We start from the raw sequence: 16076 nt of genomic DNA, 5'->3' as shown, positions 1-16076 counted from the left end.
GCAGAAGTTCCATAGTAGGTAACATCCATATGATAGTACAGTGTGCCTGGTACACAAATAGCTTTAATACACAAGATTTCCTTAAATCACTAGGGAAATAAAATCTGCTTTTGTCAGCGAGTTACGTGTCCACAAGTACAGCAAAACAGAACCTAATTAGATGTGAATTTCAATAAATAAACAAGCAAGCAAACAAACAAACAAAAATCCCAAACCCCAAAGAAATGAATAGAATTTTAGTCTATGTCATGTCATAAAATGTCAAATGAGTTATTCATGCTTGGTGCAGTTTTTCAGGAAAGCAGAATTTGGGACTACAATATGTGTGGTCAGTTATCAAATCCAGGTTTTTGCTATTGCAAGCCTTAACTTCATTCCTCTTCTAGATATCTTAAACTCAATTTTAAAAATTATTAAGATTCTTGGTTCCAGCAAAGCTTGTGTAGAATCTCATGTTTGCCTTTTATTTTATTGAGTTGGACTAATTGGCAAGACGCCAGAGAGACCAGGGTGCTAAGTTTTTACACCAAGACAGCTGAACCTTTGTTTTCAGGCTGTGTTGTCAGACACAAAACAACTGTGTTACAACACATGAGATTGTTTTATTTTCCAGTATTTTATTTAAACTGTTTAAAGTTTAATTAATCTCAACGAGAGTAGTGTAGCACAGAATAAATCTCTCTGAATGGACTCTTGATGGCAATTTCATAATCACTGAGTTTACTTTTAATTACTAACCACTTATCATACTTAAACCCCAAGTATTTTCTTCCTTAAACAATTCATCAAGGACTTACTCCTTCAGGCAACTTATTTTATTTTATTTTATTTTATTTTACTTTATTTTATTTTACTTTGAAGTGCTTACACTATGCATATAGGGAGCTGAAAGTGAAGGAAGACCCCAAAACTTTTCTGGTTTGTTTTTCAGATTTACACTACAGAAGTCACTTACTGCTTTCTTACTTAGTATGTGCTAACAATCTGTTTTAGGAAACAGTAGAGCCTTTTAATGTGTTTAGGAAGACTGAAGGTTAATTTTTATGCTTACATCCAGTTTCAGAAATTTTCAAAGAAATCTATAAGTAAATTTTAGATAGAGCTAAGAAAATCTGAGATAACCTGTATTAAGCTTCTGTTAGACTCTGAATGTTCTGGTGCAAGGAATAATATTTTTTTGAGAATTAAAGTGTAACACATTACTTGTTTGATGTGCAGGATGATTTTCTGGCTTTGTTGGTAGTATTTCTGATTATCTTTTGTAGTGTTTATTTGTATAAGAGTTATAAATTAAAAATAAATGCAGGATAATTAAGATAGTATTAAAGGTGATGTTATTCCTTAGTTACTAAAGAAATCAGCATTTTCAGATATTGTGGTTATTTTGAAATACCTCTTTTTACACTATGATAATAACTGTTACATCTCTTCAGACCTGTGTCTAATTCTTGTTGCACATTCCAGTTCAGATACATTCAGTTATGCTTTTTCTCATTTAGGTGACATGCTGTGATTGTTCTTAACATGTTTAAGTCCCAGCAGAGTCAACTCCATGCTCAGTTGCCGAATTTGGTCTTGACAGCAGTTAAGTGGTTTTGTAATATGCTGCAGTATCATTCACAGTTCTTAATTTCATGTATAACCATATCTCTTCTGTGAAAATGTAATATGGCATTGTAATTTTCTACAAATTATACTAATTCACCTCTAGGTAAATTTTTTGTATTTATTTTGTATTGTTTTCGGTGTTTAGTCTCAACTTATCTGAGGTATTTAAAATTTTGTCTTAAAAGGATTTAAAATAAATGTAGGGAGTCTTACTATATGTAAATAATTTTAACATTACACTGAATAACATTTGGAAGATTGGTGCTTGGAGCTGTAACTTCAGTTTCTTTCACAGGCAAAACTCCTGTGTCCATTAGAAAAAGGTATTCCCAAGCAAGGACAAAAGAATCTGTGATGTTATACAGTGTGTATTTGCTTTGTGTTAAAGCAAAGTGCAGGAAATTGGAAGCTAATTATCACAATAATTTGTGTTTGTCTTGTGAGTAGTGTATACTTTCTAACATAATGTATGAATCTTTCAGCTATGCATGCCAGATTCAAAAGCGGAATATGAATGAAACAGCAGAGTAATACTGCTGTGGTACGCAAGAGGTGAGCATATTTAGACTAGAGAAAAGTGGTGGGATACAAAGCATAGGATAGAACTGGGCATAGCTTAAGTAAGCTTAGGTCTCTGCTGACAAATATTTTTTCACCATGAGAAAATCTACAGTTTTAGTTAAACAGACTGCAAGAGATAAATGAATGAGTGACTTAGTGACCCTCTCACTGCATTGAATAGTTAATTACATGCTTAGTAATTTTATTAATCCAAAGTGTTGAAAAACTGAATCCGACCCATTGCCTCCTGGATCTTACAACTTCAGTACTCATCTTGTATAGCTTGTTTTTATGTGAAAAGCATTTAGATGAAATCTTGCATACATTCATAATAAAGCAGTGTGGGTTGGCAACTGTAAATAATTGCTCATCAATGAGCAGTTTTTCTATATGCTGCAATACTGATATATACCCTGTATTAGTTTATATAAAGAATTGCTCTTCGAGTCATGTGTCGTGTGCATACAGTTACGTTTTAAAAATGAAAAATTTAATTTGGTGTCAAACATTACAAATTAAAAGAAATCCAAAATAAGGTATACCAGGCATTTCTCCATTAGTCTTATGTTTAGCTCTTGGTAGGTGTCCCTGTGTCTAGTTGTATCACTTAAAAAGAAATGTTTGCAATGTTATATTCAGATACTCAACCTTGTGTAGCATTTTGCACTGAAAAATTACACTGTTTTTTATTGGAAGTTGTTTGCAAAATGAGACCCGGTAGCTACTTGTGACTAATGCATCGGTTTCTGTGTCCCATAGCTATATGATGGGAAAAAAACATCAGCATAATGGAATTAGATAGACCATGTAATGAATGTGTATTTTTCTCTGGATTTTGAAGAATGGGATCGGTAGCCATTGATACATGAGTCCTTTAACTGAGGAGGAAACAAAAGGAGCTCCATATAGGTGGAGGGAACTATGGATTATCCATGCAACTGAATCTAACAGTTGTTAAAATATAAGGAAAAGTGCCTCAGAAATAAAATCAGAAAGGAGCAGAGGAACATGGCCAAGGCTCAGCTCTTCATTTAAATACCTTTGGGTGGATTTTCTCTTTGAATCAATGTCATTGCTCCCTTTTGTGATACTGAAACGGCAGCAGGTTCTTTTGTATTTCTCGCCTGAGTCTGTATTGAGTGTTTTATGTTCTCAGAATGATTGTACCCTACCTTGAATAAAACGTGAGTTTCTTATCAAGTTAAGTCATCCTTTACTCAGCTTGCTGAAACAGGGACTTGTCAGGTGACATGTGAGATACAGGAGCCTCTCAGTTATCTTACATCTTGCAGACTTTGCAAAGGTAGTTTGGATAATAGTTGAAGAAGAAAGACCTGGTACTCTCAACTTTTTCAGCTTGCTTTCATGGGGTTCAAACTTCCTCATGGCCATTGCAAGAAACACAAAGAATTTCTGAGCTGCAAACAATTTGAAAGAGGAGATATGGTCTTGAATAAACTCATCAGGTGCAGGTACATGTTGAACCACTGATCAGTTAACACTGACTCTTACTTAGGCAGCATAAGGTCTTCCATCATGTGTGCTAATACAGCACAAAGCAGTATATGCTTAGTTACACTAATGAAGATGGAATACGGGATGGATATCTGGAGATAACAGTAATAATTTTAAATAATTTTAGCTGAAAAGAGGTGTGATAGAAGACTCTTCTCAAGATAGCTTTGCCTTTGTTCTCATTTATTGAAGAGATAATAGTTAAGCTAGCCATCCACATCTAGACAATGTTTTCTGTATAAATAAAGTTAGCTATTTAATTCACTTTTCCTAGAAGGTGTGCTAGGATCTCCCAAGATCAGTCATTTTTTTATAGTGCATGTCTCTCATAGCGAAGCAAAGCTGTAATTTCCTCACATAAAAAACTTTAAGGTCAAAAAAACTTCAAAAAAACTTCAAAACTTTGGCCATAGAGTAATAGATTAGTCTAAGGAATCAAACCCCCCCCATAGTGAATGGATTTTTCAATCCCCTTAGCGGGCCCTTGTCTCACACAAAAGAGAACACAGATTATGTCATACTTGAAAGGAAGAAAAAAGTATCCTAAATATTTCTTAAGGGGGTCCAAACAACAGCAAAATAATAATTTTCATATCAGTTTTAGCTTGATTATCTCATAAAAGCATTGAGAAATGTTTTACAGGGATCACCTCAATTTCAGAAAGTGAGGCAATGCATAACTGTGCTGAAGCACTGTTTGTCAAGGAGCAATTTTATATTTCTACCAAACAGTGTCATTTCCATAGCATGGGTATAACAACTAATCGGACCATCTTATGTTGCAGGGTAGCAATTATTCATTGCATTTCTTACAGGGAAAGTCAGATATTCCCAGAAGCAGAACCAGAGATGAAGACAGTTTTAAAAATACAGTATTTGCATTAAAATTAGGAGTGCAGTAAGTATTTTCTGGTTGTGTTGGGTTTTTTTACAAATTACAGAAAACATTTAATCATCTTGAAATGACATACACACTTAAGTTTTAAGTTCAGGATGATTTTTTAAGGTTACAGAAGTTATGTAAAATTTCCATTTAGAAAATGGAGACTATCTCAAAACTGATCTCTAAAACTAAGGGAACTTTTTAAGTACCTATAAGGTTTGTAGCTCCCCTGGAAGTCTAAAGCTTACCCTTGCACCAGTACTTTAATAAACATGCTGTTATGTACACCGTGCTTTCTATTTCCTTGGGCCAGGGCCCTTAAGTGATGAGGCTTTTTTAAAATATGCTTTAAAATAAAAAGTTGGATTTTTGTAATGTGTTCCAGACATTTAAAATATTTTAAAATCAACCAGGCTTTTCTGTACATTGTTTTGATAAAAGTATGTTTAAAAGAGTGCTTACATTACATAAAAAAAAAAGCTGTTTGTTGGCAGTGGCAGGAAAGTATACAATAGCAAAGCTGTAATGAATTATTAGAAAAGGTCATCCTATAAAATTAAGTCAGTTTGTGTTTCTTAATGCTAGCAAGTATTCAAATTGCAATTTCTTGTACTACTCTGATATTCTTGGCAAAGTACAATTTCACTTGCCTTTTGGCAAGGGTACCTCTCTTTGAAGTAAGTCTAGAGTCTGTGATTCCTACTTTTCCTTCTAAAGCCATACTGTAGCAGAAGCCTCAGTTTGCAAGCCTCTAAAAGCTAGAAAATTAACTTGATCTTCTTTTTCTGTGAAAGATAACTGGTTTAAATACTTGTCACAGTAAACCTATGTCACCTATTTCTTACAGATTTTTGAATGGGTAAATGCCAGGTATGAGTCATCCAATATTAATCAGGCTGCTTAATCATCTATGATATTTGTTCACCAGGAGTTTTGCTTCTCAAAAAATGTTCTAGAATTAAATACTTAGACCTGATAATAATTTTTCTATGTTAACCGTTTTGACAATGCAACATTTATTTTTAAATGCATCTGAAGAATAATTGCTCTCTTTGAAGAACTTCTCAGGGAATTTTCCACTTTCAAGAATGCCTTCATTTCTCAGACTTTTCTGTGGCACTGTTCAACACTTAATATCACAGATATTCATAGCGGTCCTACATGCTTTCTGACTGGTTCAAGAGCTACTGTATGCTCTGACACAGGGTTAGTTTCCATCACCTGAACAGAACTTGACTCAAACTGAAAACAAGAAGAATGAAAAATGTATTTTAGAACGGGCTCTATTAGATATTCCACATGAGGAGAGTTTAATGTTTAAAACAAAAATGACTTATCTGAAGATATTTGATGTTACATGGGATTTTAATTTAGCAGAATAAATTACAGCAGAGTACTGAAATCACAGTGCAAACACAGCACAGCCATTGCAGTACAAATCTGATTCCTTTTACTGGCATTTACATGCTCACCATCACAGTGCTTGGTGTCCCCAGGAGCCAGGAAGAAATATACGAGTTAAAGGCAGCTCAGGTCCATCTCTGTTCAAAGTTCATTCTGCTAGTTTTTCAGTTTTTATACGCTGTTAGGCTGAGCCATGTACGTACTTACCCCTTGCTGGGCAGGCTAACTTAAGAAGCCATTCACACTCTTTTGATCAACTCAGGGAAAAACTTTTACACAAGCGTTTAATCCACTAAACTGATACAGGCACTTACATGAAACAAATGCTCCAGTCCCTTTTCTGTTGAGCTCAGTTCAGCTTTCTTTGCAACAGCTGTGGTCAGTCACTCCCTACATTATTCCTTCAGCTTTATAAGCACATAACCCTTGCCTGTCTCATCTGACGCTTCATCTGTTTTAGGGATATACTGACCAAACACAAAAAAGTGAGGGTTTTTTTTGGTTTTTTTTTAGTTGGTTTATGGAAGTAAGGCAGGTGTGGAAAAGAAACATGAAATGTGGGCTCAGTAAGGATCAAAAGAGTAGAAAAAATGTGTAATACCTGTACGTAGAAACAGAAAGATAATTAGTCAAAGGAATAGATACGGTTTCCATACCATGCGCACCACCTTGTTAACACTTTACACAACTGTAGGTGCAAATCTAGAGTAGTGGTGTATCTGGTTGCAAAGGTAAATAAGTTAAAGGAAAATGTATGTTTGGGTTTACCAGATTTTCTAGTAATTGTTACGATCCATTAATAGCAGTCTTTCCTTAGCTTCTAAGTTAGGTTTCATTGTATCAAACAAAAGCATGATTCAAGCTCTGCTTTTTTCCATCTGGCCTAATGTTTTAAAAGATGTTTCTTCTGAATGGTCTTTCTAGCTCTATATAAGAAAGTAGTGGGCAATAATAAAAGCTTTTATTTGTAAAGAGTAAATTCTCATTTCTGTTTCGCTACAGCTAGTCCCAAGGTGAAATGTGTCATATGATTAGAAATGATGAGAACTGGAAATGGCTAGCTCACACAAATACCTTTTCCTCTTCCTTTTTGCCCCAAGAACAACCGTGGTCCCCAGAAGGTGTTGATAGAGAAAGGTATGAAAACAGCCTGAAAGACTGCAAGACAACATTGTCATATTTCCCTGCTGTAAAGCAAATGTAAATGTAAAACAAGTTTGAAGACACAGAAAGCAAGTTTGAGTTGTTAAAAATACTTCCTGTGGTGTACTGCAGTTTCCATTGTTGTCATCTCCCCGTCTTGTCTGTAGAGTAACAAGGGTTTTGTCAACATAAGGAAACAGAGTTCTATGGTAGGAAATGGGCGCCAGCTCTTAATCTGAAGCATGTGATACTAACTTGAAGTAAGCTGCATATCTGTTAAGGCTGTCAAATGCATCAGTGAAAAGCATATCCTCAAGATGAATTTATTCATGTATTTGGTGAGAGCTGTTCTGAAATGGCTGGCACTCAGCTTGAAACCTGTTTCTGGATTCTAACACGCTTCCACTGTGCTTTGGAAAGCCTCGTTCAGTTTTGTTGCCAAAGAAGTGAGGTGTCTCCTTTTCAAAGTCAGGTCTTATTTGATTGTATACAGCAGACTTCCATGAAGCTTTTATAAGGCACTTTGATAATTTATCTATGTAATTTAAGGACTGAAAGCCTTTATTGTGTAAGCCCTAAAAATAGACTTTTCTACTTCTGTTCAAAAGCTAAACTTATAAATGTAGATTAAGGTTATTAATTTTCTATGACATGTAAAACAAACATCTAGAAAATGTTTTTTGCAAATCATAGCAATAGGAAGTTCATGGATCAAATTAGTTCAATTTCTTGTAAGACTGACTTATACTGCTTAGAAAGATGAAGTTTGATTTTTATTTCATATTAATAGCATGAGAAAATATTAGGCAAAGCAAGCGTTTAGAACATACTACTCCATGTGCTGTGATTTTTCACATTTTCTTATTGAAAGAATGACTTAGGAGCTCTTCAACATCAATACACACAATCTAACCAAGGGTTTTTTTTCTGTTTCTAGATTCCAGGTGCAAAAGTCAAATGGGGAGGGAAGGGAGTTGTTGACTTTTCTTTTTCAATTTATGGCTTTTTTTTTCATTTTCATTTTCCAGTATGCAGTTTTCTTTTACATCTTTGTCTTTTTCTGTTTATGCATATTTTTATGGATAAATTTTCATTAGATGATGTTGCCTTTACTTAAGAAAAAAGCCACTTAAAAGATTTAAAACTGTAAGAGCGCTGCAGAGTGGCCATTTTACAGTGTATTGTTGCTTTAAAAGTTTTCCTTTACATTTTACAGATTTCTTTTTCATGTATTGCTTTAAAGTTAAAAAAAAAAGAAAAAAAACAATGGGAATATATCGTTGTATTCATCTTGAGAGAATTGTTTTCCATGTGGGCTGCATTTTAAAAGAAGATTATTATCAGTATATTCTTACATCCCATCCCTATAATAAGACATTAAAAATATCTGTGGACTGTTCATAAGGTGCAAGAACTAAGGACCTAAAGCTGCATAATCACATATTCAGAAGTTGTTCATGGGTATATGGCATACATTGTATGGCCTCCCCATTTTTACCTTTTGTCTTCACTCTAAGGATTAAGGTGCAGCAGTTTGTTTAGTAATCTATTCTGAAACATAAAAATCACATACTCAGGTATTGGTAACGTTTTTCTGGAAGCATTAGTTTTTCTGAGGTGTACATAAACTAACAAAACTGGTGAATATAATTTGAGTTACATTTTTTAAAATGCAGCAATAGTTGATTTCTTTTTATCTCGTTATTTTTTCCTAAAGTCTTGCAGTTCTGTGCGTGCATTTGCATATATATACACGCACATGCAGGTATAGTTAAAACCTAACTCTAAAAAGAAAAAAACAGATATTTGTAGGCTTTTCTCTTTTCATTTGAGATTCCTGTTTGTGAACTGTGTTGTTTTGATTGCTGCCATGTTTAAGGGCTGCTGATTCACTGTTGACTGACGAGATTTGTTTTTCATAGAAATCATCAGTGTCTGGGATGCAATTCAGAGGAGCTTGTGTTAATTAGGCACTTAAGTGACAGCTCTGTGGAAAGTTCTTTTTCTCTTGTTTCTTAAGAAAAGCACCTGGGCTGCTAAAAATATTAATTTCTTTAGATTAGCAATCAAGTTCAGTTAAGTACTACCATTTATGCTCACAGGCCCATTTTTTTGCCAGTTCAAATTTAAAACACTTATGTTTGAATTCAAACCCAGACGTACTTGGGCATTGTGTGTTTCTCTTGAATTGGTTTGCTCAGTTTGTGCCTCATCAATAATTCAAACTAAGGTCAAGCTCTCAGAAGTGTATTGCTTCATGTCACCTTTGAAGGTGATTGTGATTCAAATCATCATAAGTTTTTCTGCATGTTTTCTATGCATTTATGGCTTACATGTATTTCATCAGTGTCATAAACTATTGTTTGTGAAACTTCTATACACAAATATTACTGTTATTCATGGTCTATGCTTAAGAAATTTCTGTTGTATGTGTACTAATTTAGTAAAAAGAGATCCATCATTCATGAAGTTCATGAGCAGTTTCAATGTTCCTGAAGTTATATCTAATATGTGGATTTATGTTATATCTAATGGGCATTCAACAGTAATAGTGTGCTTCATTATTTTACCTAGATGATAGGGAATGCAGTAGGCACTGGAAATCTGTTCGATTCTACTGTTTTTGATTTTGTTCCAATTTGACATGTTTTACTGCTGGATAGATATCGTAACAAAGAACATACTGTCCATAGACTCCTGAGAATACAACATACTCCTTCAGTAAAAAAATGTTTTAAAACAGAATTTTTTTTTTTTGTATGTTTGTTTGTTTGTTTGTTCCTGAGCTGTGCTATAGGAACATATGCTCTCTTCAGTTCTTTCAGTTTCTTTTTTCAAGTGTTCGGAACCAGACATATGTTTTTGGATTTCATGGAAATTTTTATTTCATCTGCACTGGAAATTCCGCTAGTCTGTGCTCTTCATCAATAGTAGAAGGAAGGTCTGGGTGATCCCCTATCCCTCTTCATCAAAGACTATGTTACAGGAAATTTGTTCTGTATTTTTTTATGGTCATATTGTCTTATAATCTAGAAAAAAAAAAAGTTCTGCCCAACAGAACATTACTGTTCCCAAAAGAGAGAGCTGCAACATAGCTCATGAATGCATAGAGGTGATATCCAGGTAATATCAGTGGACTAAACTGGTTGTACGTAGAAGCATCTCTTTCTCTTTTGAAATCCTCTAAAATTAGAAAGTAGATTTTGAAGTAAGTGAGGGAGGGGATTCAGAATAATCACATGGTGTGACAAACCAAGTTTGAAGGTGTTGTGAAACCCAGGAAGGTCAGAGAAAAAGAAATTAAAATGTGCTAAGTAAGTAATTTGTTTAATTAAGACTTTCAGAATATTAGCTGTATTTTATTGGATCACTATAAGGGGAGAAATAATAACCATTCTCTGGCCTTTTAGAATGCAGTTTTACAAATGCAGACATACTATGGTGATTAGATGATCATATACTTAGATGATCAGAGGGCAGGAGCACCTCTGCTATGAAGACAGATTGAGAGAAAGAACTGGGGCTGTTCAGCCTGGAGGGGAGAAGGCTCTAGGGAGATCTTTCAGCAGTCTTTCAGTACCTAAAGGGGGCTTACAAGAAGTATGGAGATGGACTTTTTACAAGGGCATGTAGTGGAAAGATAAGGGGGAATGCCTTATACTGAAAGAGGAGATTTAGATTAGATATTAGGAAAAAATTCTTCACAGTGAGGGTGGGGATACACTGGAGCAGGTTGCCCAGAGAAGTTGTGTCTGCCTCATCCCTGGCAGTGTTCAAGACCAGGTTGGACAGGACTTTGAGCAAACTGGTCTAGTGGAAGATGTCCCTGTCCATGGCAGGGGGTTGGGGACCAGATGATCTCTCAGGTCCCTTCCTACCCAAACCATTCTATGATTCTATATTTGAATTGTACTTACATGTTGTCGCTATAAGAAAAAGCCATTATTGTATATCTGGCTGAGTATTTCTTCATGTGATTTTGTTGGTTTGGTTGGGTTTTTTTTACTGTGGATTTTTCATTACTGCAGGCAGTGCTGACAGTAGCCTTTCAATATGCGTATTGGATTTATGTTGTGTGCAGAAAGCCATGAACGAGTAACAAATCTGACAAATTTGTTTGGATATCTGAGTTGGTAACTTGGTTTTGTATATCTCTGTGAGCTGAAGCACAGCTTTTAAATGCAAAAAAAATGTGTGCCTAATTTGAAACAATTAATAGTTTGATGATTTGTAGAAGATGTTCATTAAGTTAGCAGAAAGGTTTAAAGAAAATTTATCATATTAAATAGAATGAAATGCTCATCTCTGTGAATAGCAATAATGTAATAGTAATAAACTACTGCTGTGACTTTGCAAAAGTTCTACCTTTTCTTAAGGAGCATGTATTTCTTTGGATATATGCATCTTTGCTAAGAAAAAACTGTCGTGGTTTAAGCCCAGCCATGCAGCTCGCTCTCTCACTCCCCCCCCCCCCCCCCCCATTCCCCCTTCCTCGCCTCCCACTCCTGGAGGGATGAGGAGGAGAATTGAAAGAATGTAACTCCCAGGGGTTGAGATAAGAGCAGTCCAGTAACTAAGGTATAACACAAACCACTGCTGCTACCACCAATAATAATATGAGAAATAATAAAGGAAGAGAATACAACTGCTTACCACCTGCCGACTGATACCCAACATGACTGAGCAGTGATCTAGCTCTTCCGGGTTACTGCCCCCAGTTTATATAGTGGGCATGACGTTCTGTGGTATGGAATACCTCTTTGGTTAGTTTGGGTCAGGTGTCCTGTCTCTGCTTCCTCCCGGCTTCCCCTCCTCCCTGGCAGAGCATGAGACTCGCAAAGTCTTTGGTCAGACTAAACATCACTTAGCAGCAACTGAAACCATCGGTGTTATCAGCGCTGTTCCCAGGCCAAAAGTCAAAAACACAGCACTGCACCAGCTACTAAGAAGGAGAAAAATGACTGCTGCTGCTGAGCCCAGGACAGTATGAAACCTGCTATGTGCATAGTTCTTTGGGATCAAACTGGGGGGCAACTAATAGTACGCATGGATAGCAACTAATAGTACGCATGTTGTTGTATGAAAAGACATTGCTAATATACTTGAATCTGCCATTTTAGAGGCCAAAAGAAGGTTAGGGGACTTATTTTCCCTGCAGAAAACTAGAGAGCACCAAACAGTTTTCTGTTAGCACTCATCAACAGTCAGAGGGAGGCTGGGGGATTTATCTTTCTGTAGATCCCAGCAAGTATGTTTTATCCAACTTGGGATACCTATCATCAGTAGGTGTCCTGGTTTAACCCCAGCTGGTGACTTAAGCACCACACAGCTGCTTGCTCCCTCTCCCCCCAGAAGAATGGGGGTGAGAACTGGGAGGGTAAAAGTGAGAAAACTCATGCATTGAGATAAAAACTAATTGGAATATTATTATGATCATTAAATTATAATGAAAAGGAAAATAGCAAAGAGGGAAAAAAAAAAACAACCCTCCAAAAACCCAAACTAAGAAAGAAAAGTCTGATCGATACTCAGCCACTCCTTGAGCTGTAGCCCCCCCCGCCTTAGTTTTAACATCGAGCATGATGCCATAATGTATGGGATATATATGGAATATCCCTCTGGTGAGCTGGTGTCAGCTGTCCTGGCTCTGTTCTCTCCTAACTTCTTGTTCAGCCCCAGCCAACTTGCTGGTGGGGTGAGAAGCAGAAAAGGCCTTGAGTCTTTGTAAGCACTGCTTAGCAACTACTAATACATCCCTGTGTCATCAGCACTGCTTCCAGAACAAATCCAAAATATAGCTCCAAGAAAATTGACTCTACCCCAGCAAAACCCGGCACAATAAGGAAGGTATTTCTGAATTTTGATGACAGTAATAGGAATGCCGACAAGACTTGGATTTTTTTCTCTACCAAGAGTAAGTTTTCCATTTTGGTTTAGCGGTTTGTAAATTAATTGCTTCAGCTGAATCCAGGGCCCTGATGTCTGCTTCTTCTGGTATCAGTTCCAGCTCTACTACTTAGAGCTACAGCATTAACAGCAGCTCTCTCTCTTCCAGTTTGGTCGTCAAAACTTGTGAGAAAATATATGTAAGTCTGGAACTACATGGCACAAAGTAGTTTTGAAATATTTTTATTTCAGCCACTGGCATGTAGCATTAAAAACAAAACATTACATTTCAGAGCATTTCTTATTTGTCTTATTTTCAATGGAGTTAATATAAATGATACCTGTATTTAGCATGAGGTGTCATTTGAAGGACTTCACTTTTTTGTTTTCAACATGTTTTGCCTTTTTTTGTAACCCAAATTATTTTTACTCCTGCTTCATTTTTTCTCCCATCTTTGGAAAGAAATAATAGAAGTCAGAATATTCTGCCTTATTCACATCTAGTCTGTGATTTTTTTTTGTTCAGTCTTGAACAACATTTTTTGTCATGAGTTCTGTGTCAAAAAACTTTCAGCCAGCTCGGTTAAGAGCAGCATTGCCAGACTAGCAATGGGCTTACTACTTGAATTTTGTGTTGTGGATGAGGCATTGTGCTTACAGGCTGACAAATAGTTGGATTCTAAGGAGAATGACTTTTATCTTGTTATGTTATCTTATTATGACTAAATTTCAAACGCTGTCAAACATTTCAAACTTGACCTTTACATGCAAACATCCAGCAAACATTTTGGTCCAGAGGACACCATTCCATTGAAAGGATGTTCCTTGGAAGAAGGCCAAAAATTTGAAAGAGCGTTTTGATTGCTTGCTTTGAAATTTCAAACGAGTGACAGTAGGTCCCCTCTAAATATATTTGTGGTCTGGAAAAAGTCACTTTTACTCAAATTAAGCTACATATTCCTCAAGCTTTTACAATTACAGACATTTTACTTTTTAGAAGCTGAACTTGGACTCAGAAGCCTACCATTCAGGCTTCTATTTTTTTGAAAACTTAGGTATCACACAGTAGAGGCAATGACCTCACCTCTACAATGAATGTGTTTGTTAGGCTGCAGTCTCCTGTGGATTCTTCTCTGACTCTCTTACACATTTTTTAAATCATCAACATGCTGAACATTATATCACTACTTAACAATGATAATGTGGGGGTATGGCTTTGTGCTTTGTGTTCTGTTCTTCTAAGTCTGTCAGAGCAAATACCTGTTCTGATTTCTGTCCTATTGCTGTAGACATCTCTTTTCGTTTACGGTAGTATCAAGACTTATATGTATGTTCTATCACATTCATTAAGGTACCTAGCAATGCTTTTAAAGCATACAGTTTCTGCATATTGCAGTCTTTATAATCATATTGTTGTGATTTGTTAGCTGGTTGTGATTTGTTTGCCATCTTTTATCCAATTTTGTGCTAAAATCAGTTTTCTGCCTTACAAGTTAAGTAAACCTTTGTCAGATGTCTATATATTTGGATGGCACTTACCACAATAAGGTTTCAGATTTGTTTGGACTCAATAATGCCATAATACGTACAGATAGTAATAACAAAAAATAATTTATTGTGGTGGTTGTGTTTCCTAGGTATAGCATATCTAAGTGGAATGTGCAGTGAAAAACGAAAGTGTATAATTGCCGAGGACAATGGCTTGAATCTTGCTTTTACTATTGCCCATGAAATGGGTCACAAGTAAGTATGTGGATAAGAAGCCCTAGTATTTGTTTGCATGTAATATTACTATGATTTGATTCATTTGAATGTGTATTTTAGTTTTCCCTTCCTCTTTCAGAAATGCTTTTTAAATTTGATGGAAAATTTGGAAAACAGTGTTTTTGTTAATAATAATAGTGACATCTGTTGATACATAGTATGTAAATTAAGAAAATGTTTACAACTTGGAGTAATAGAGATGTCTTTATGGCTACACAATAACCAGGTTAGCTGGGAGGGCTGACATCGTCTAGAGGAAAAACAGGTGCCCCAAGATGTTTTTTCTTTTGAGACTCTGGTATTGTGTATCAGATCCACCTCTGACTATTGTTGCCAACAAACATTTTAATGAGATCATGAGTTGGAAGAGCCTTCATTTAGTTTGGCTTTCTCAGGATAGATACGATTAAAGTGTATAATGGTCACTGGTCATCGTGACATTAATATTGTTTCTTCCTCCTCTTAATAGAAAAGAATGACAAAGTGCAGGTGAAGATAACTTTCCTTTAAAATTGGATTGGGTGTTTTTACTCATGCCAAGAGGAATGCTTTGAAGCAAAATGGAAAATTTCTCAAGTTGCAGTATTCAAATTTAAAGTTGGTAAAAGTTGGTTAGATTCTTGTCTTCAGTACTTGTTGAATAAATATAAATAGGAGAGGTCTTATTTTTAAATAAAATAAAATAAAAGGGAGGTGTGTATTAATCTGTCATTTTTACCTGTAATGTCTGTTCCAGGTATCTGTGTATACATTTTTAGAATAGCAGCTTCAAAGTGTCAACAGAGAGGGATGTTTTGTTAAATCCTTTGAACCTCTGTGCATTGAAGTTAGGTATCTTAGGGCAAACACTTTGAATTAAAAGTGATTTGGTTTAAATTTGGTCAGAGCTGAGAATGGATGTCATAGCATCTAATGTTGAAACATGAGTGGATTACAAGAAAGAATTGAAACTTAAAATATTTCTATTTAAAATTTGTTCTGTATGCAAAATAAGCAGATTCAGAGCAATTTTGTAACTTGTTAGATGCTGTATGAAATCAGTATTTTCTGTTTTTTCTCTTTTTGGATTTTTCTAACTGCAGAAAGCAGCTCCAGGTTAATATGACTCAGCCCGTTAGAGTGATAGTTATGGTAAAGGAAAGACTTCAAAAGAAAAATCTTTTTTTTTATGTTTTGTACCCGTATGCTCTGCTTTTACCTTTTTTTTTTTTTTTTTACTGTAGTAGTGTTTGCTAATATTGAAAGAGAGGAATAGCTAGAGGAGGACACATTTCTGTATCCTTGTTCCTATTACAGTAAACCAAGGATAAGG

At 35.6% G+C, this 16076-nt stretch overlaps 1 protein-coding gene across 1 annotated transcript in view; it reads left to right on the top strand.

The window, feature by feature from the left end:
- ADAMTS19 (ADAM metallopeptidase with thrombospondin type 1 motif 19) overlaps positions 1-16076 on the top strand; it is a 149923-nt gene that overhangs the window by 62843 nt on the left and 71004 nt on the right. Inside the window, exon 8 of the mRNA XM_057404374.1 lies at positions 14638-14743. Within this exon, the coding sequence (XP_057260357.1) occupies positions 14638-14743 (106 nt within the window). The remainder of the gene's footprint in view (positions 1-14637; positions 14744-16076) is intronic.

The sequence above is a fragment of the Pezoporus wallicus genome, unplaced genomic scaffold (assembly GCF_028554395.1).
Source record: "Pezoporus wallicus isolate ANWC-B61680 ecotype Strahan unplaced genomic scaffold, APGP_CSIRO_Pwel_v1 contig_7293, whole genome shotgun sequence".
Taxonomy (NCBI): Eukaryota; Metazoa; Chordata; class Aves; order Psittaciformes; family Psittacidae; genus Pezoporus; species Pezoporus wallicus.
Note: the sequence above shows the minus strand (reverse complement) of the source record. Positions and strands in the feature narration are given on the sequence as shown.